The sequence below is a fragment of the Pleuronectes platessa genome, chromosome 19 (genome assembly GCF_947347685.1).
Source record: "Pleuronectes platessa chromosome 19, fPlePla1.1, whole genome shotgun sequence".
NCBI classification, from domain to species: Eukaryota; Metazoa; Chordata; class Actinopteri; order Pleuronectiformes; family Pleuronectidae; genus Pleuronectes; species Pleuronectes platessa.
Window position 1 is genome coordinate 16,944,213 of NC_070644.1, and position 21,767 is coordinate 16,965,979.

At 43.5% G+C, this 21,767-nt stretch overlaps 1 protein-coding gene across 1 annotated transcript in view; it reads right to left on the reverse strand.

Annotated features, from left to right (window-relative positions):
• The window catches only part of grin3a (glutamate receptor, ionotropic, N-methyl-D-aspartate 3A), a 35,768-nt gene extending 14,916 nt beyond the window's left edge, over positions 1-20,852 (reverse strand). The window contains exons 1-3 of the mRNA XM_053411459.1: positions 20,100-20,852; positions 12,056-12,801; positions 566-1,235 (exon numbers count right to left, since the gene is read on the reverse strand). Of these exons, the coding sequence (XP_053267434.1) occupies positions 566-1,235; positions 12,056-12,801; positions 20,100-20,852 (2,169 nt within the window). The remainder of the gene's footprint in view (positions 1-565; positions 1,236-12,055; positions 12,802-20,099) is intronic.
• Between the last annotated feature and the right edge of the window lie 915 nt (positions 20,853-21,767).

Sequence of the window (21,767 nt, forward strand, 5' to 3'; positions counted from 1 at the left end):
ATCACTGACATACATACAATGATGTGATTGTGTCAGTATCCAGTAGGAAAGTGTTCTTGTTCTGCTGGAGTGGATAGTACAATAATATATATATATATAAAAACAACAGAAAAAAAATATATATATAAAGAGTGAGAGTACTTGTATATAAAGGCTGTTTTTGACATATTTGTTCATTAAGAGGGAAAATATGGTTAAAATGGAAACAGATAGTAGAGAAGACATCTACTGTAAATCAAGCTGTGATCAGAGGAGGAGAGGAGAGCGTGGTTACCAGCAGTGCTTCGCCTGTCAACCGGTGGAAAGAGATATAATAATTGCAGCCGTAGCGTCACATCACAAAGCTGTGCAGTCAACAGTTAGAAATCCAGAGTTTGCAGTGATGAACAACGTATTAACACTGACCACAACCAAACCAAGCGGAAAGAGCTGAGGTCAGTGACGGAGAACTGAGAACGGATCGGGCCAAAGAGGAACAGAAGAGGGAAATAACAAGTGGAGAAGAATCTGCATCTAATGAGGAGGAGAAGAAGAAGCGAGACAGGAAGTAAAGAGCAGCACTGACCAGAATTCCCAGGCTGGTGGAGAAGAAGGGCGAGGTGAAGTCGATGACTTGGCTTCTGGCTGAGTTGATGCTGAAAGAAGTCACCGCCAGCTGGGCAGCGCCGCTCAGCAGGTCGCCCACCAGTCCCGTCCAGCGACCGTTCTTGAACCCGCCATACTTCCCATCGCCGACGATGTAGAGGTCGAAGCTGAAGCCCATGTCCTCCGCCAGCTTCTCCAGCAGGTCAACGCAGTATCCGTAACAGCACTTCTTCAGCTCGGTGGGGACGGTCCCGTTGGGTCCTGCGAGGTTGTGGAACAGCCCCTCCAACACTGCAGATTCATTGCTCAGTGGGTCGAGGCACAGCTGGCCGGCGGGACACAGCCCGTCCCCGTCCACCTCGCGGGTGAACACAAACGGGTGCTCCACCAGCGTCACCACCCGCATGTGCAGCCGTGCAGATCGGCGCCAGTCGCCTCCGACCCCGGAGCCCGCGTGGCTCGGCCAGGCCCCCTGGTCCATCAGAACTCTCCCCCTGCGCCAGCGTCCCAGGCGGGTCCAGGTTGGCTGGCCTAGGGGGTCCAGCTGGAGGGACCAGATGTAGTGATGGGCCTCGGAGACCACGTTCTGGCTGTGACTTTCTTTGGATATAAAGCCGCTCTGTCCCTCGAATGTTGTGTTGGATATGAATCTGAAGGGAAGGAATGGAAGACGGGGGAAGGTGGTTGGAAGGAGGAAGGGAGAGACAGAGGAGTTAGAAGAGATTATCCAAGTTTGTATCTATAATCTAGAAATGATTGAAAGAAATTGTGCAGATCAAATAAAACAAAATATAATTATCTTTAGGTTTTTACATGAACATTTGTCAGAGTTTTATTTTGGGTCAAGATCTTCAAGAACTCTTAAAGACTTGACTCGGTGACAATGAGCTCGAATACATGTGTTGTTAAAACTGGCAACACAACTCAATCAACAACTATCTGTGCTTTACACTGAATTCAAAGTGTTTTAACCGATGGACTTCAGACTAAAGTAGGCTTCTCTCACACCCCATACTCTCAATAGAAAATAATACACAGCAAAACAGATACCACCAGATGCTTTGCTCAAGCGGCAACAGATACTCATATTTATATATTCTTAATAGGATTTCTTATCCTCGTAAACCTACAAGTTGGAAACATCTTTCAGGCTCCATAGTTCATCAGCTGATGACCGTCTGAGAGGACTCTGTTAACTACTTGATTTTAGGCGTCAGAAAGACCAAAAGTTGTGTGTGTGTGTGTGTGTGCGTGTGTGTGTCCGTTCACGTGGACACCTAAGACCTAAAGGAAGAAATTCTTTCAGGGCTTTTCAGACACTTGAATAAAAAATCGTGAAGATGGAAAGAAACAGAAATTCTGATCACAACTTACAACCTGATAATGCTGACCTTGCAATGCTACCACTTCCTGTACTCATATCAGAGTCATTCTTTATAATGCTTCATATTATCGAGTCTTGCATTGGTGTGTGTACTGTATTTAAAGGCTCACACTCTCACCCTGTCTTTCTATTTAATGAGACTTTCACAGGGTGAGTTCATGGAACACAATTCAACTCATGCAATCAAATTAAGTGGAAGATGCACAGCAGCTAAATAACTTCTCTGCCTGCTTGGCTTGCTCTATTGTTCGTTTGCCAATAAAAATATCACCTATTCCACCTCTTTTTAAAGTTTTGGGGGATTTACAAGCTTAAAAATACGATAATGTTTTACCCTTGCTTAGCTTATAGGGAATTGCTGGTGGACGTGGGCCAGCGGCTTACTGTCCCATCGCATATTGTCACAACCACCCTAAGACCAGACCAGACCCGACACTCTGGTCCAACACACTGAGCTTTGCCACTTGTTAGAAATGTCAGAACCCTGCAGGATGTTGTTGATAAAGTGAAGAAGAGGAAAAGGCAGACATGGCATTTTAGGCAGAGCAAGGTGGTTGGAGAGCAGGAGTTTGCCCAGTGGAGGTTGGCTGCAGGGGTTTCCCAGCTGGGAATCCACGGACAAGCCCAGTGCCAGACCATCAAAGAAACACCACACACACTGCAGAACACTGCAGCACCTGGCTCTGGATCAGGAGGACAGATCCCAACTGGGCCCTAAGATGCTGGGGATACGCACCCAGGTCTGATCAACCTGTGTTGGGCCCGCCTTAGATAATGGTGTCAGGTGATTAAAAGGCTACACAACTGAAGTGCTGTCCCTAACATCCGCTAACACCTGCTCACATCTACTGGTAGTTTGAAATCTAACTTGTGTGAAGTCCTTCAAACGTACAAAGGATATTCTCTATTCTATACACACAACTTCCAATTTAATGTTGTAACACCAGTACCGGAGACATTTATTATCTTGGTAGACCTCAGTGTGTGTCTGTGTGTGTGTGTGTGTGTGTGTGTCAGGATAAGACAGACCACACTCCAGTGATCACGCCATCTCTCTCACTGAGCCATGCTACTGGCTGTCTAAGGGTGTCAGATACTGGAGCAGACACACACACACACACACACACACACACACACACACACACACAGTTAGAGGGAACACATGCATCTATTCAGTGCAGGTAGATGAACACGTCTTCCCTCTGCCTTCAGGAGGTAATGATTTAAATGATGTGACCTTTTACCGAAATGTTTTTTCACTGTCACCTTGTTCACTTGTAAATTTCCTCCTTTCCACCACTTTGTCTCCTTCCCTCGGTCTTTCTCAGGTTTTGAATTGACCTGACAGTGAAGGTCAGACTCTTCACTGTAGCTTGTGGTTATTAGGCCACCGAGGGAGAGAGCTGTTTTTCACCGTCTCTGTCCTGCACGTGTTTGACGAAGCAAGGTGTGTATTGTGTTAAAGGGGAAATGTCCCGTTTTAGAAAAAGGCCACATTTTAAAAGTTTATATTTTGTGTAGGGTCACAACATTGATAATATTTCAGTGTGTGTGTTGGGATGCAAATTCCAAAGTTGAACACACACATGCTACTACTTGACATAGTGTTTTTCTCACAAGACCATTTTGGACCTTTTTTGTGAGCAGGAAGCAGATGAGGAGCTCGGTGATGAGCTGGATCCTTATTGGATCTCCTCATCAAGAGACATTCTTCTGATTGGACCTTTTTAGCAGAAGTCATTCATTAGATTTCTCTGTTTGACTAAAAATGTTGGGATGACATGAAGAACCAGATGCAATGCAACATCTCTTCAGTCCTGAGGGAAATGATGTGCTTCTTGTTTCATTGCATTTTAATTCCTAAATACTGTGAATCTAATAATATCGTATATAATTGATCACAGGTCTTTTAATACTTTTGCTTTATGCGTACTTTGTTATAAGAGCATTTTTACAGCACAGTGATTGAAGATAAGAATCTTTACAGTTCCTCCAACCACTGGTAATGTTCACAGTTTTTCTGAGCTTGTTCTTTTGATTATCTTTGTTATGGAAGTCTTTATCTTATCACATAATGAAATCAGTAGTTTTGGTTGAGCTGGTTTTCATTTTGCATGAATTTAAACAGTTTGTGTGTGTGTGTATAATTTCGCTCGGTTGCATCCTCTTTGAGATAAACTTAACTCGTTGGCTATTATCGAGAAGGGAAACCTCGTAAAATGTAGCTTTCACCGAAGTGTACTTTGCTTACAGTGAAAAACAATAATTTTCTTCGGAAAAGCTCGAATCTAAAAGCAGTGACTGCCCAGGAAGCTGAAGCGAGGACAGGTGCTGACATCTGGAGCTGCTGCAGAACCCCCCCCCCCCCCCCCCCCCCCCACGCTCCGAGTAACGACTGCAGTGGAGTCGTGACAGTGTCTCAGGGCTGAGGAGTGATGTCAGGGTTCATCGAATCTATCACACAGCAGCGCTAACTCGATTTCATGTCTGCCTCATGTGTTCGCCTCATGCATCAAGTTAGAGGACAATGTCGAGGATAACCACGATCTGCGTTTATGTCCACGTCACTGGTCATAAAGCAGAGTGGGGTGGGGGGGGGGGGGGAAGCAAAGTGAAGAAGGAGATAGAAATTCTGCTTAAAATTTCAAATCTTATACACAATGCACAATATTCCCTTATATGAGTATATGCTGTTTTTAAGTAGATATCAAAAGATAATACTCTGAAAACCAAGATGCAGAGAATTGAACAAATTCATCTGCATTTTTTTGAATAGTTAAAGTGCCTGCCAGAGGCTGTTCCCTCTTGTTAAAGCTTCCTGAAGCAAACACAAAGTGCTTCACTTCCACTGGTTCAGGGAGTGTTAGCTGCAGAGGAGCCGTTTATTATTAAGCTATCTTCCATCTTCATAGCTCAGCTGGCTGGCACATTCACGGGGACTATCTCTGGCATTGGTCGGCATGCATCACTTCAAAAATACATTTTATCGAGGGGGACTGAAAAAATACACCTGCTGAAGTTTGTCCTGACTGTTTCTTATCTGTTAATATGGAACAGTAATTTATCTCTGTGTGTATCTCAAGGATTCACACAGTAAGTATATGAATGTGTCCCTCTCTCTTTCTTTCTCTGCTCCCTCTCTCTCTTTCTCTTCCGCTGTGCTGTTATCACATCTTCGTCCCTCCCTCCCTCAGCCTCTCAGTCCGGTGGCCAAACCTCATCAGTCCCTCTCACTGGCTCATGGCTCATGTTAGACGTTAAAGGTCGCTACTTAAAGTTGCGAGTGTACAATTATTGCCTCACAGATGCAACCTCTCAAAAACCAAGGTGCTAAAGGAAGCTTTATTTGGTTTAAATGAAGGTTAGCATCTCTTGATCTAACCCAAGGTCGGGGGTCATGATGCTAAAGTTACATTGTTCTTTCAGGTTATATTTATTAAAGGCCACGTTTGATTCTTTTTCAGTTTCCTTTCCTCAAGGTTTTTTGTATATTGTAGTTAAAAAGCCAGAAATCTGATGTAAAGGGAGAAAACTCTGCTCCCTTGTGATGTCACGTGACATCAATGATTCCCTATATTTACATTAATCAACCCGAATCTGGACATAATATATCACGTATATAAACTATATGCACTGTATGTTACCATGAAATAACAGCCTGAGCTCACACATTTCTGTATAATAATGCTATAGTGGAACTGAAATATTACAGCAATAAAACATCTCCATGCCTTCCACAAACCAATGAGGAGCTGATCTAGGACATGCTCTCATCAGCACAACGTCATACACAGCCATCAAGTGCATATCAATATGGTTCCTCTGTATTTAATGAGGCTGCTGCAAACATAAAAAACGAATCCAACCAGAGACGATGGTTTCTTGAAGCAGATGAAATCTGTTAAAGCTGCTGAAGTCGACTCGTGAGACAAAGTCAGCGGTCGCAGGAAATGAGAGTCCCGCTGCCGTCTATCACTGTCTGACATCGAACACGTGTTCACCACAAACACAGAGTGGAAAACCTGCTGCTGCCATCAGGGTTCACTGTGTATGTGTAAAACACTTAAGCCTGAGGAAATAACTGGAGAGGATAAGAGGAGAATGAAATCAAAGTATAAAACCAAGCAGAAGAACCTGGAGTGACTGTTTAACCCTCTTCAAAATAAAGAATAATTAATCATCTGGTTTCTCATAATGGAAGATTTCTGCTCTATTATGTTACTTTTCAGCAACGCTTTATTTATGCCAGTATGTAGTCTATGAATATCCTAAAAATGCATCTGATCCTGAGACACTGGATTTTTTTTAATTTCCTCAGTAGTAAGAATTGGCCAGAAAACTCAATTTCAATAAAAAACTGAAACTTCCATTAACTCCGGCTGTAAACAGCATTTCAACTCAGAGATAGCCTACTTGCATAAATACACACATACAGTATAAACAGACACACTCCATATTACTTTTGTCGTCAACCCCAATGTTTCAGTTGTTAAAAGTTCCCAATTTCTTCACACAATAAGTGGAATGTAATTAGAAGTATTTAAAATCCTCAAACACACGAAAATACAACCAGAGGCCACATTTTGTCGTTTTTCAACAAAAAAAGAAACTGATGGAAAAACATCTAGATTCAGGCCACAATAACATAATCTATTGTTTTCTGGCATTTTAATTTGTAATGCTAACGAGCCAAAGACAATTTTTGTAGCATTCATTAAAAGTGTAGAGAGCACACACACACACACGCACACACACACACCCTCTCTGAGGAGTTCAATTAAGGCCGATCATTAAGTTAAGTGATTGCAGCCAATGAGACAAACCACTTCCAGCACGTTTGTCATTTTAACTGTGGCCAGCGACGCTCGGCGAAGAGAGAAGCTGCAGCTGAATCTTCTCCACAGTGAATATCTTGTGTTAAAAGATTTCCTCTAATGAGTCGAGTAAACCTGAACATCCCTCTCCATGTCATCATCCATCAGGTGGTATCGAACATACTGTCAGACGCCTGACTCCAGGCTGTAATTAAAATAATCCTAAAATATTTACCGTGGCTGTTGAAGTCCCCATATCTGACACCTGCTGTCATTTTATCACACAGCCTGGAGGAAAACATCTGGTTGAGAATCTGGCCAAATGTTATTGTGACCATGTTCCTGCTTTTTGATGTTTGCACAGTTGAGATGAGGATTTACTTTTACTGCAGAATTTGTGAGGCCTTGTAAATCGGACCGGTTGTTTGGTCCTTCATTCCGCTTCACCTTCACCCACCTCCAAAACAAAATTCTCAAGTGGGAATGTTTGTGGTGCGGTGGTTGGTCTCCTGCTTCCTCCCACAGCCCAATGCCGACAGGTTAATTACAGATGTGAACATGAAGCAATATGCTGGTTTACTCTGCCTTTTGTCTAATGTCAGCTGGGATTGACTCCAGCTCCCCTTGTGACCCTCAAAGGATAAACAGTACAGTTGGGAATAAGGGACATACGTTTAACGTCAAGTGTCCTTTGTCTTTTGTCCCGTCCTGCTCCCAACACATGGCTCCTTTCTCCTTTGCAAACACTGAAAGTGGTTTGGCATCAACAAGCGCTGTCTACCATCCGTCAGCTGCCACAACCCCTGACGATACAGTCGTCTGGTGACAAACACCTCATCCATCATCAGCCGCTGCCCTTCCTGACTGCTTGATTGCTTGGCCGGCGAATCGGCTGCAACCATAACTCCATAATAATCATGCAATAAATCCCCCGGAGGCTTTCATTGTGCCGCTTGAGAACTGCCACAGCCTCTCAGCTGCTCATCTGTCACAAGGTTTCTGGCTTCAACACCACTGTAGTGACAGCTGTGCCCCCCCGCCGGGTCAGCTCATCCACCGAGCACCTGATACCACGACTCTCGGGTTGAAGGCTAAGACCAACGGCGGTTCTCTCGCACACGGAATCTAAAATGTCTTCGCATGACTGCAGGTTTAATACTGACAAGGCCAGTGGGTATGAACATGGAACTTTGCCATATTAAACTAACTTATAAGTTTTAAAATAGATATTTTAAGAAGAACTATGTAGTGTTTATGTAGCGAGGTACAAGTTGCAGATGTATGGAATCATTGAGTGTAAATAGAAATGATTATTGACTTTAGAGGTCAACAAGAAGGACAACGAGCTCTTCACTGAAAAGTTATTTTTCTCATCATGATTATAAAGTGTAAATCCAGGGCTTGTCATAAGAAGATAGGAGGGGGAGTTTAACTGCAGCACTGTTCTTAGGAATTTAAATAAGCCAATAATGGTGCCTACAAGCTTGAGCACTCTGTTTTTTAATCATTTAAGTGAAATTAAACTTACTAATAATGGTGAGATTGGTTGTATTTATTTGTTTGCATGTGGACAAGGTTTGTTCTGAAACTATCAAAGACAACAGTAAGTAAAATAAAATTCACACAGTCTCTGACCTTGAGTCTGGTTCATTGATGATTTTCTAATTGTGCCGTCATATTACCTCAGTGATTTAATGTGTAGCAGCAACTCTGAGTTCCCGTGGCAATTTGCTGGGAACAGGTTGGAATCAATAGTTTAACTCCCTTCACTCGTGAACAGGATCCTCCACCGGAGCAGAAGTACATCAGAACACGACTGTACGGTGACGACATGAACCGAACTGCCTGCTCCTCACAGACCTCTGTTTGGCAGCTTGTCCTTTCCAAAGGCTCCTCGTACCTTATCTGGGTGTTAACATGCTTTTTTGAATTATAGCAGCTGTAAGACTAATCTAAGTTGTGCTGAATGTTTTAGTTCAGTTGCAGTTGTGCACATTGAAGGATCCTTGAACTGGTGCATGGGCCAGAACTTGTGTTTTGGTGGAGGAGAGATACCACAGAGAGGCCAAATGAAGAAAGTATCAAAACAGACGAAATTATTATAAAGAGATCAAAAAGGACCTTATAGACACAAAACAACTGCAAAATGCCTCAGAATGAAATTAATTGTAATTTAAATAGACATTTTGTCCATTATTATATGTCCTAAGAACCTGTATGTGTTTTAAATCCCCATCATATCCATAATATACCTCCACTTAATCCTCATCCACAGATTCTCGCCTGAACTCAGATTTAACTTAGAGTGCATACCAACATATTCAGATCAGCAGATCAGCTCTAAATTGTACAAACTCATAGATCTGAATACTACAATGTGTATTCTTACATCAATATCAATGCAGTATTTCCTGGGAAATTCCCGGAAGTTGCTCTTCTCTAATCCATAATTCATTCATTGAGGTTCGGTGCCTATCATTTCTATATATTGTCTGTTTTCCTGCTGAGAAATAAACAGGTGAAAAATCCTCACTGGCAGAAGTAATGAAAACACCACTGTTGTGGAGGGATATCTTACTACAAGGCTGAAAGTCTAACAATCCCGGAGCAGAAGAAAAAGTCAAAATTACTTTACAAATATCTTTCTTCTGACTTTCAGGAACTTTCTATGTGCAAATATCAGCTTCTTCCTGGAGGACGTTCCACTCTGACCTTTGGCCACACCCTCAACTCGCTCATCTCACTTCCCCTGCAGACGGTTTACAGCCCGTGATCCCTCCTTCACTCTGTGGAAGATTAGGACTGAATTCAATAATCTGAGTGTTGAGCCAATATATGGCTCATTGGCGATGCCTGTCAGGCTCCCTGGGAGAAAATGGATGCAGAGTCAGTGAATGTTGGTCAGTTCGTTGCTTAGTAAAAAAAGAGAACAACAGAAAAAGATCCGAGCATCCACAGGAATCATTGTGATAAGAATGAAAACAGATAAGAACTGACTCTAAGTATCTGACCACAAAAAACACAGACTCCACTATCAGATAAAGATTATTTCTAGAAGAAAAGAGAAAGCCAATAAAAATATTTGACTGCACACACACATATATGTCAAACTAAGCTTAATAGATGATGATCAGGACCCTGATGTTATTCCTCTTTATAACCTAGAGACAAACAGGAATGTAACAGAACTATAAATCAATTTATTGATCTCTGGAGCAGGAATATGACAATCAAACAGTCCCTCAGCTTTACAAACATTAAAATCAAAACATTATTTCTTGGAGAAAACTGTCTTTTCCAAAGCCCCATACAGCTGATTACATAGTCTATCATATATTACAATCTAATATTTACATATTTCCCTGTGCCAGGAATATGCTAATTCCCAATTTGAATAAAACCCAATATCCAACATCTTAATCTAAACACGTTCGGGTAAATACTCTGCCTACACAGGGTCAATGGCAGGTCTCCTGTGAAGCCGGGAAAAGGCCTGTGACACCTGTTTTTGTTCTGTAAAATGTAAAACACTGGCCGACTAATCAACATTTCATAAGCAGCTTAAATCAAAAAACCAAAGGAATGTAAACACAATCCCGAATCTCCCTCCAGCTCCTCTGAGCTCGTGCTCGTGTTGAAATAATTCCCTTCCCGGGGATCCTGGTTCTGCTGATTCAGGTGTTCTGAGGAGAATCCCGGTAGGGAAGGTCAAACTCTAATTGTAATGCAGCGGAGTGCGATCACACGCTCCTCCTCGCTCATATCTCGCCAATATAAAGTAGAGCGGTCCCGGCTGCAGAGTAAATGTGATGCACTCCTTCTGCTGCTAAATGCAATTCATCACATGTTAACGTTTTTACCACAGGGCTGCAGTTATCGAGTTTATGTGGTGAGCTCTCAGATATGCCGAGGCGCTCGTGAGTGCATACGCTTATGCAGATGTGTGTATGAAATATGCGTCTGGCTGGCAGAGTCCACACTGACGTGGCAGCTGGCCTGCGACCAAGAATCTGCAAGATGTGAGAGAAGTAGATTCTCCCACAACAACAGGATTAGAGAGGAGACAAAGCTGAAACAACAGGACCCATATTGACAATGAGGGAGAAAATCAACTCACTATAGAGACTTATTAAATCTGCCTTTTTATGGTTCACTCGTTTTCCCTGGGAGTTTTCAGGAATTAGTGGTAAAGTGACTGAACAAATATCACACTTTTCTAGTCAATCAATCACTCGAACCACTTCACACACACCAAATCCTCATTTATACAGAATTCTCTATCACACGTCTTTCACACATTGTTGGCACAGCTGTCATGTGGGATCAGTGTTCCTGACTTACATTGGATTCAAATTCACAAGGTGACTGAGTCTATTTGCTGGTAGTGTAAAATATTTACCATCTTGCCATATCCACTTAATGGGAAATGTCACTGCTGTGTTCAAAGTGTATTTTTGGCTGCTTCATAGTGGCCAAGAAACACTGCATGTTCCAAATATATATATATTTTGTTCTTTCTGCATTTGAGCTAAACAACTACAGGATAGCAACGATAGTTTTTCAACCTTTATGCAAATAAAATCATACCTAGAACACAAAAAAGATATGGTATAGTCAGATAATAGATCTTTTTAACACGGGTATGAACCAGAATGACGTGTTTACATCTATTGATTCCTAAATTCTCAGACTTTTTTAATACTATTCCATATGTTTCTCGTTAGTTCTCTCCCTCTTTTGACCTAATTGATGGGTATAGAAGGAATGTTCTTTAACAGGCGTCTTCATCTTTTAGGTATGAAACATGCCCCTGTTTAGTCAGAGATCCTATGTGAGACGTCATTTTACCTCAAGTCGTGGGCGGAAACAACCTCTCTATATAAATGTGTGTTCGACCCCGGCAGATTTTCACTATTGGCTTGTGTTGTCTCCGGGTTTCTAGAGCCCGTCCTGACCTTAAACTTCTTTGTAATAAACTTTGTTTTACAAACGAGTACTGGGTCGGCGGAGAATTCTTCCTTCATCATCTTCAACACATGCATTCTCATTTCCAAGTCCAAAACGTATTTTGGAAAATTGTTAGTTGAAATATAAAGTTTGCACTTAGTAATTGTGTCGTGTTGCACTGTCTTTATTTGACGTTTTTCTCTTAGCAGAAGTGAAACATTTAAAAAAAGAATTATGTAGAAACCTAATAATCACAGTATTCACATCCAGAACATGCAAATCTCTGAGAAGATGTGATTCTAACTTGTGTAGACTTGTTTCCTACCTTGACAGATATTCCCCGGAGCTCCCGTTGCTCTCTTGTACATCCATACAGTTCGTGGTCCCGGGTATGAGGGCCATGGCGGGATTCTCCTGGGCCGCACTGCCCACCGCCCGCGCCACCAGCTCCAAAGAGTCGTGGACGTAGTGATCCAGGGAAGGGGACCCCATGACCCCGTGGGCCAGAAGCCCCAGGGGCAACCCCTCCGTTCGCAGCTCAGCCACATTCTGGAGGTCGCCCAACACCCAATGAAAGTCTGGGAGCATAATCCGAGTGGCTACCGTCCAAAGCCGGCGCACCTCCCGGATATCGCACCCAAATGTCACCACCCCTCTCGTGGATGAAGGTTCCCTCAGGGCCTCCAGCTGCCGCATCAGCACCTGCTGCTGGTCCGTTTTGGAGGAGGAGGATGATGAAGCAGCCGGGGCCGAGGCAGCGGATGAAAAACGTGTTAAAGACGTCGATGAAGACAAATCCTCCGTCCCCGTCTCCGCACCCGGTGCCGATCCTGAGGAGGACGGGGGAGATGAAGGCGTTGATAAGGTGGAAGTGTTGGCCGACAGGTTAACGAGAGCGCCCAGGTGAAAGCGGGTGTTGTTTTTGATGAGGTTGAGGAAGTGGCTAATGTCCCAGGCCTGGCAGAGCACAACGCTGATATCCCACCAGCCATTCATCATCAGCAGGGAGTAGAGGAGGCGGGACGGCGGGGCCTCCATGGTCCGCATCGCCATTTGGAAATGAAGAGGATTCTAGGAGGAGAGAGTCACCGGGGAAATGGGCGTAATGGAACATAAAATGACAAGTGGGAGGAAAAAAAGAAATGTTTACACAAAGAGAAAAGGGAAATGGAGGGTTCAAAGCAGATGACAGAGGAATTCGGATGAAATTGAGAAAGGTTAAAGGTGAATTCAACAAGGAAACAAGGTGAGGAAGATTTAGGAGATTGATTAAAGTGGATGAGATAGAGATGAGGGACAGTTAAACAACAAATAAACAGGAGGAAATTGGGTAATGAAAACACAAGCGAGTGATAAACAAGTGGTGATGGGGAAGGTGAGAGGTCGGTCGGGGTCAGGTTCATTTCACAGAGGGCACAAAAGTGACGAGTCAAATAAACCACGAATGGATGGAGGTTTGGAATAAAGGGCAGATTGTGAGATATGAGATGGAAGGAAAATGAAAAAATGAAATGAGAATAACAGGAAGTTGGTGAAGGATGAAGTGGATGGAGGATCCGGGAAGGGGATGAACAAATGTAGTAGAGCGGAGAAAGGGACAGGAGAGAAGAAGGAGGGATGGAGAAGAAAGAACGACAGAAAGGTTATAAATCCAAACGGGTGGAATTACTTATAACCTAGAATTCAATTTGATCCTGGAGTACAAACAGTCTGCTGGATATAATAGATTCCATCCTCCACTTACCTGCTCCCATGAATACTATTATTCACATCATCAGGAAAACAGTGCATCTATTTTGATTTGTGCTTCCTTTATATTTCTTTATAAACTGCAACTAAAACCAAAAGAAACACAAAAGGTTCCCTCACATGCATTTGTCATTTCGACATAATTGAATTGACACTTGTGATTTGTGAGTCATAGATTCATCAGGTGATTAATGAGGGCTGGACAGATCAATGAGTATCAAGGCACTGGGTTGTCGGGTCGGTTACTGAACTGACTGAACTGTGTTGGAATTACAGATTCAAAGTTATCTAATTTGGGTTTGTCAGAACACATCTGGATGAGAGAATAACAGAGCGGGCTAAACAAGAACAGGATTAACATAAATCCATCCGACAGAAGGAAGAAGGAGAAGCAGAAGCAGCGCTTCAAATCAAACCGTGGCACCTTCTGCTGTGTTTAGGAAGGGAAACGCACATTTTATCAAAGCAAAACACTTCCAGTGGCGTGATGGTAGATCGTAACTGGGGATCAGGATCGTGATGGTGGATCAGGATTGTGATGCTGGATGGTTGATGTGATTTGCTACTCAAAGCATCTATTGCACTAGTGTCTATCCTTAGATTCATCACATGTGGCTCTCTCTGAGGTTTCCTGACTCTTGCTGAGGGTTTAGAGCAGAGGATGTCACATCTTTTCAATCCCTATAAGTCAAATTGTGATTTGTGTATACTGGCTAATACAATTTGATTGATTGATTGATTGATTGATTGATTTTGATAAGGCCAAGAGGGTTGCATCTTGCAGGGGGAAGGCGTGGGGCACACACCAGCTGCGACAAATGTGTACAGTCATGCAATTGGTTTTCTATCGCTCATTGGACTGTCAGGTCAATTAGATAATGTCACAGTGTTGGTCAATTAATCTTGTTGGATATGGGGGGGGCCCAGGTCTCTGCACTGAAAGCCTGAGGTAGCGGAGAGCGGCCGTCCACAGCAACACATTCTGACATCAAGCTCACAGGGAGGATTCACTCAGAGGCTTTAACATAAACCAGACAAAGCCACCACACTGGTCCACTGCCCCCCCCCCCCCCCCCCCCCCGCCTCAGTGGCATCATGATGAGACCAGTGCAGATCTATTGTCGCCCTCACATCCAGTGCACTGCACCAGCAGAGCTACAGTGAGCCAGGAGATCAGAGCAGATACGTTTCAAAGCTGACAGTCATCCCTGCAATGCTTCGGATCAAATTAATTCAGTCTGCACGAGCTGCCAGTTCTGCTCCAGTGTACCTTGGCATACTGTACCCAGCCTGCAACATACCAGTCACTCTGCTAATCAATCAGTCACGCACGTGTGCTCGCGCATAAACACAAACACAAACACACAAACACACACGAAACTGCACAACTGAAAAAGCCCCCAAACTGTTTAATTGACTTTAAAACTTTTACACAAGCTTTGCACTAAAAGTCCATTAGATCAGTCTATTGGTTCGTTTTATTTATCCCATTATTCAGTGAATCCAATAGGCATGTAAATAGGACCATCATTATTCCCCTGCTTACTGCATATATACGAATGGATTATTGACGCAGGCAAACAAACCGGGCGAAAGCAATAGGACCTGTTTTATTTCAGATTCAGAAGTCCTGCTTAAGGGAAATGAATGGTAATCGTGTCCACAGGGCATCGCACTCGCACCTCCTCTCATCCCCCGGGAAGATTGAAGGATTTATTCTCCGCTGCACAACTTCTGCTCTGTGATCTCCATAAATCTTAAACCCTCTGTCGATACATCGGGAAATCTCAGGTCTGCTGTCATGTCGCCGTCTATCTTCATCCTTCTATCTACAAAAATCTCAGTTTTATTTTTCTGTGATTTCCGCAGCAAAATTTGAGTTTTGAAGCAAAGAAATGTTCAGCCCTTTGCTGTGTGTAAAAACTGCTCCGAATGGCAGAACCATGAGCCAGTGGACAAATCCAATAAACTAGTGATGACTTGGTTATTGATCTTTTCATGAATTAAATGAAAGATTCATTTTTTCAAGTATGAGAACAGATTAAGTTCTGTTGATAAACGAATCGGATGGTTAGTTTTACCACTTTAAATGTCAATTATCATTAAAACTGTGCTTGATTACTATGCTTTGAAAATGTTGAGGTAAATATCGTTGTGTATCAAACAAATATAAACTGTATGAATGAAGAGTGGAAGTCAGTGACGGTGGCAGCAATCCACACTTCTAATAGGATGGTTGTATTTTGGTTGATTGTCATAATGTCTGCAGAAAGGGAGCAACACTTCAGGTGCAAGGCAAGAAAACTGTTGGTTTATTGGATGTGGTCGGACTTTAGAATGAGGGAGACATTCATCAATGTCACTGCTTATACCTTATTTAAAAAAAAAAAAAATTATCAGCAAACTCCTCTCATCCATCTATTATCATTTCAGAGAAGCTGAGGACATAATTGCTTCAATCTCCTCATCTACAAATTAATTTACCTGGAGGTGAAATAAGCTTATCATCAAGTGTTTGTGCATGTTTACAAAAACGTGTGGTTTTTAATCTCCACGTTTCCAAAATATATCTCCAAGTTATAGCCCCCCCCCCATGCCCAAGTAGCAAAACATAGCTGCTCAGTCAACACCTCATACACCTCGTGTCAGTCATGTGAATGTTGTTGAGTTTTAATGTGTAACTATCCTGGACATTGACAGTTTGGTGTCAGTGTGATGCAGTTGTGAGGCAGCGTTTTTTTATGATTCACCCAGAAGTGTAACGCATTTACACTTACTGCTCAAACTGACTCAGTCCAGTGCGTCAGTGCTTCATCATAAAATATTAACATCAGATTGAATCAATACTTCTCTGACACTGATTTCAAAAGAAGAACAAAGTATTATTATTCTGCAGAGGTAGAGTTCACTGCAGCGTTTCTTTTAGAATAGATTTCACTTATCTGCGTATGAACTATCACAGAGGCTTTATATATGATTAATATTGGACATCTACACATTTCACAAACAGTTTGTACTTCTCCCTTTTGATTCTATGGGACCTGTGCAGCGTATTTTAATGCAAGTACCGAAAATGTATTCATTGGATTCTGTAGCAGATATTTAAGAAGGAGGTTCTGTCTATTGGTTGGTTGGTTTGTTTGTAAGCAAGGTTGTACAAAACTGCTCAACAGATTACCGTAAAACTTGGTGGAAGGATGCATTGTTGCCACTTTCTTTAACATCATGAGCTATAGGATGTTGTTTCAAAGTTTTGCCTTGATTTCACTCAGAATAAGTAATAGATCTGATGAAAAATCACATTTAGGGGATTGATATTTATGATTGTGTGACATTTGGTGCATACATGTGGTCTCATAAGAGGAACTGTTGGGTCTGAGCAGTGTTATGCACCATATGTGTTTCATTCTGTCAGTGTATCTCAGTTTCCTACTTGCTGGAGTGTTGTAGGCCAGTATGAGATATATTTCCATTTTAAAATTAGGTCCTCATATCAAAGACAACTGGTCTTTCCCCAGGAGTTTCTCAGTCCCAGGACTTTCACATTTTCAATCATTTTCGGCCTCCTAAACCCCCCCCCCCTCCACCCATGTGCCAGACTCCCGTCCCTTTAGTTTACTTTATCTTATGGTCCATGGTTCACATTCTCATGCAGCCTCATTATTTTGACACTTGCGTAACACACTGTGGACAGATAAAAAGTCACTCGCTCATTTATTATAATATACATTTCTTAACTGTGAACTTTGTTTAACCTCAGCTATTATAAACCCTGCGAGGATGAACCAGGGTCTTTTAAGGTCACCGAATAAAAAAACGCTAATGAGATATTGTCGAGACATTGAAAGTTTTCACATTTTGGGAAAATGGTCGCTGAAATTGCTGTTGGACTTTGGTCGGGATTTGAAAGTGAAACTAGATTGAGTCAGAGGGAAGTTAATCCGTTTCTCACACAGTCACAAACACGAGCAACTGAACAATCTGTTTCTACGACTGCTTCCTTTTTTTTCCTGCCCATTCGTCCTTTTCATCCGTCCAACCAATCATCTCTCCATCTGTTCTACATGTTATATCTCTACCTCTTATTTCACACTCACAACCAGCCTGGACGTTGGACACCTGCTCTCCCACCTCGCAGCGAAACGCTAACTTGTGCACAGAGCAGGAAATGAGATATTACACTTACACTTACACACACACACACTCTCACACAGTAGCTCACTGGGTGGCAAATGTCCCAGAACCCTTCAGTCTAACTAATGGTTCGGATGTGTGTGTCTCTGTGTGTGTATTTGTGCGAGTGTTGACAAAAACAATGGTCCTCTTTGCCCCTCCCTGAGTGGTTGGAAAGTCTCTCTCACACATACACACACACACACAAACACACACACACACACACACACACACACACTCCCGCTGCTGGTCTGCACTCATTGATATGCAATAACTACCCTGTTAGTGGCACCTTATTAAAGTGGTTTACAGTGTATAGTTACACAAATCACTGTGTGTCTACGTGCACTTGTGAGGAAGATCTTTACCTGTTCACACAAAAACATGTGAACACACACACACACACACACACACACAGGCTCAGTGGGAGTCTCCTCCACAGGATGATTATTGACAAACTATCTTTGTGATGAATTTAGTGTATTAATTCCTTTTCTATTTATTCCTCTAACGCAGGTTCTCTCTCTCCTTCGTGTTCCAGCTGATGCTGATCGTCCTCAGCTGGTGTATTCGGCACAACAGTATTTATCAGGTCGTGAGACTCATCAGTCAGAGTTGATTTAAATTAAACATGAAGGGAATCTGTCCTGAATCTTAAATCAAACTCGTACACTTTCCCAAACTGTAAATCTGATTCGGATCTGGAGGTCCATAAGAGTTGTTTTGTTACGGAGATGATATTTGAAGGGTTAGGTGCTGAAAGTTGTTTCATGATTCCTAAGAAATACGTCAGATCTCAGATGTTTCTCAGTTTGTAGCAAGTTAAAAGAATCTGAAGATTAAAGCAAATTTTTTAAGGATTTCGGGGATGGGGCCTTTTCGTCATTGATTTTCTCCAGATACTCCATCTTCCTCCCACAGTCCAAATACATGCAGATTGGGGTTAGGTTTAGTGGAGCCTTTAAAATTGTCCGTAGCTGTGAATGTAAGCACTGGTGCCATCACCCTCCTCTTGACTAATGGCAGCTGGCATTGGCTCCAGGTAACTCCTCTACTGACGGATAAACTGGAGACGATGGATGGATTGAAGGTTGTCTTTTGTTTTTCAACCTGATGTCAAATGAGAGGTTTATTTTTAATGCAACACATTAAGTCAGGGAGTAAATGCATCATGTCACCATTTGTCTGAAAGTGATGCTCAGTCTAACATGATGATTAATGGCACTTGGTTTAATACAATTACAACAGTGATGCCTTGAAATGATAATGTCACATGCAGACTTAAATGCAGATGTTCTCCTGCCAAGTGGGCTTAATAATAATTATAATGTTTAGTGAAGAAATGCATGGTTTAGCCAATAATGAAGCAATTTAGAAAACAGGTGGTGCTGAACCAGTTCAACCTCATTGTGTTAGTGTGAAAATTAAAATAAATCTGATCCATATTTGCATTCATGTCTGGAACAGGCCAACTTACAAAAGTAATTTGGACTGTATGTTATGTATAAATTGTTCTTATAGATTTACATAAATTACCTACTTGACAATACCCAAGAGCTGAAAGTCAAGGATTTCATTCAAATGAATGCTGCTGCTTTCAACAGGTATAAACCATAAGAGTCTCTGAACAGTTTGATTATGAGATATGTGTCTGATAATGAATTCATGAATAGATAGAAAAGAGTATTTTATCATTTCTTTGTTGAAAGGGGTCAGATCAGGGACCATAAGTTCAGTGTTGAGCTCTCCACCCACGATCTGAACTTCTGCTTTAAATAAACACACTGGGATAATGAGCATAAACAAAACATTTCATTATGCATATAGAGAACGCCTCAGGGTTTCTGCCGCTAGGTCTGAACAGCCTTCAACTCAAACTGTTCTTGTAACCTTGTGGATAAACAAGAAGAAAATATCTCCTCTTGTTCCTCTGCACAGAAACACAGTGTGCACAGACTTCAGCACCATGGACAGAGCCTCTTGCTCCTTAGTCAAAGATATCAGCTCGTGTCACACATTATTTTGGCCAGTTTGACCAGTTTGACCAACATCTGAGCGGATGGAGGAACTAGAATGAGAAGAACATGATCCGAGTTTCCCCTGAAAGCGTTTCTAATGCACAGCAGGAGGAGGAGAGGGGGAAATAGATCTGGAACAGGAGGAGGTGTCTCCCCCTCCAGCTGCTGTCGGAAATGTGGGCCACTCGTGGCACTTGGTGAATCAGGCCTCGTGAATCCATCTCAACTCATTTCACTCAGATCTTTGAACTGAGTGAAATCTTATATGTTATATATAAATTGACCTGGCTCCTGTTAATACATGTTTCTTCTTGGACACGTGATGTTGTTTATCACATCAGCTGCAGCTGTTGTTGCCTTTGTCACAGTGAAATAATCAAAAGTTAAAAACAGTTTAAATAAAATGTACAATTAACTTTTTCTATTTACCTCACTGCGGCGCGTAAATTCCCTCTGCACGACGCTCACGATCGGCACACGCAGCGCCAGAGACACGAACTCCAAGTTAACGAACTCGTCCCGGTTCCGCGGAAAGGCGATCATGGCGGAGACCCCCTGCACGATCACCGTGTGACACACGCTCTCCAAGAAGGACAGGGGGTCCTCGTCCTCGGGGCTGCCCGTGGAGGAGAAGGAGAACGCGGGCAGCTCGCCGAGTCCGGACCCCACAGCCATGACGAGCTCCAAGGACAAATTGTAGGGCAGCAAACCGGCCCGGTTCACAGCCTCCACGGCGAGCAGGACCGAGTCCCGGGGCGCAAACACCCGGTTCTCCTTGGAGGTGTTCTCCTCCCGCTGCCGCGCCTGGCTCTTATTCCTGTTGGCCCCCCGCTGGTTGTTAATTGCGCCTCTAGTCCTGAGGTTTGCGTATCCAGGCGCACTGGCACTTATTCTAAGCTGTTTTTCCAACTTCATCCGCCGCTCCCCGGTCCAGCCTCCCTCGGTGTCCCAGTCCTCAGGACCGCTGCCGGCAGTGGCCGGGAGCAGGCGAGGCTGGACGTGCAGTGCCCCGACCCGAACCGTGTGGCCGATCCGCTTCAGCACCTGGCACGGCTGTGGGTGCGAGTGGGCGCACGGCGCGAGGAAGATGAGAGCGCACACGAGCAGACATAATGGTGGCGAGACCCCGGTGCCCGCTCGAGCTGTCGGGCCATTCATCATCATCATCACCACCGTCTTCATCATCTTCGCTCCACAGCTGCGCCGAATGCACCGTCAAACCGCAGACCGGCCGAACACCGGGGCTGCTCCGTCGGTCCCCCTCCTGGCACCCCACGTGTGGCCCTGGTGCGCCGCTCAAAGCAGCTGCAGCCCCGGCTCCAGATCCAGATCCGGCTCCGGCTCCAGCTCCAGGTCGCGGCAAACTTGTGCGTTTCTCCACGGACACGGACAACAGGCTGCTGAGGCGCGAGGTGAGGCAGGAGCCGCGCACAAGCACACAGTGATCCCCAAAAGTGCTGTTTTTCATCTCAAAAGATTTTCATCGTTCAAACCCATCGATTATCAAACAGATCTTTGAATCACAGGTTTAAAAAAATGCACATATTCCAGTGGCACGTGTAGAGCATGGAGGCAAAACCCAGAGAGGGAGATGTCGTAGAAAAACAACCCGTTATGCGCATCAAACACATTCCAAAACAGGCAAATCCACCTCTGGACACATCTGTTGGCTTTGCAGGAACATGATCCCAGTATCACCCGGAGCTCAGGAGCCAAGACAACCCCACCTCGTCCCGGCGGTCGCGATAAAAAGAAAATGTCCCTCCTTGCGATACAACACTGGAGTAGAAGCTTTCCGGAGCACGCACGCCGCTTGGCTCAAGTCGCCCTCTGCACTGACACTTGTTCCGGGGAGACCTCCGGCACCAGAGCGCGGCTCCTCTGCACACGTTCCAATGTGATTCAACCCCGTCCTCACACAGCCCCCACCCACCCACATACACCCAGCAGCCACCTCCGAACAGTGTCCGGGGGAAGACGTTGTATTAAGGATGGAGGGATAGAAAAACATTAATGAACAAATGAGGATTAATAAGAATATATAGGACAATTAAAAAGGAGGAAAAGAAAAATAGTATTAGTTATTCACATGGAACA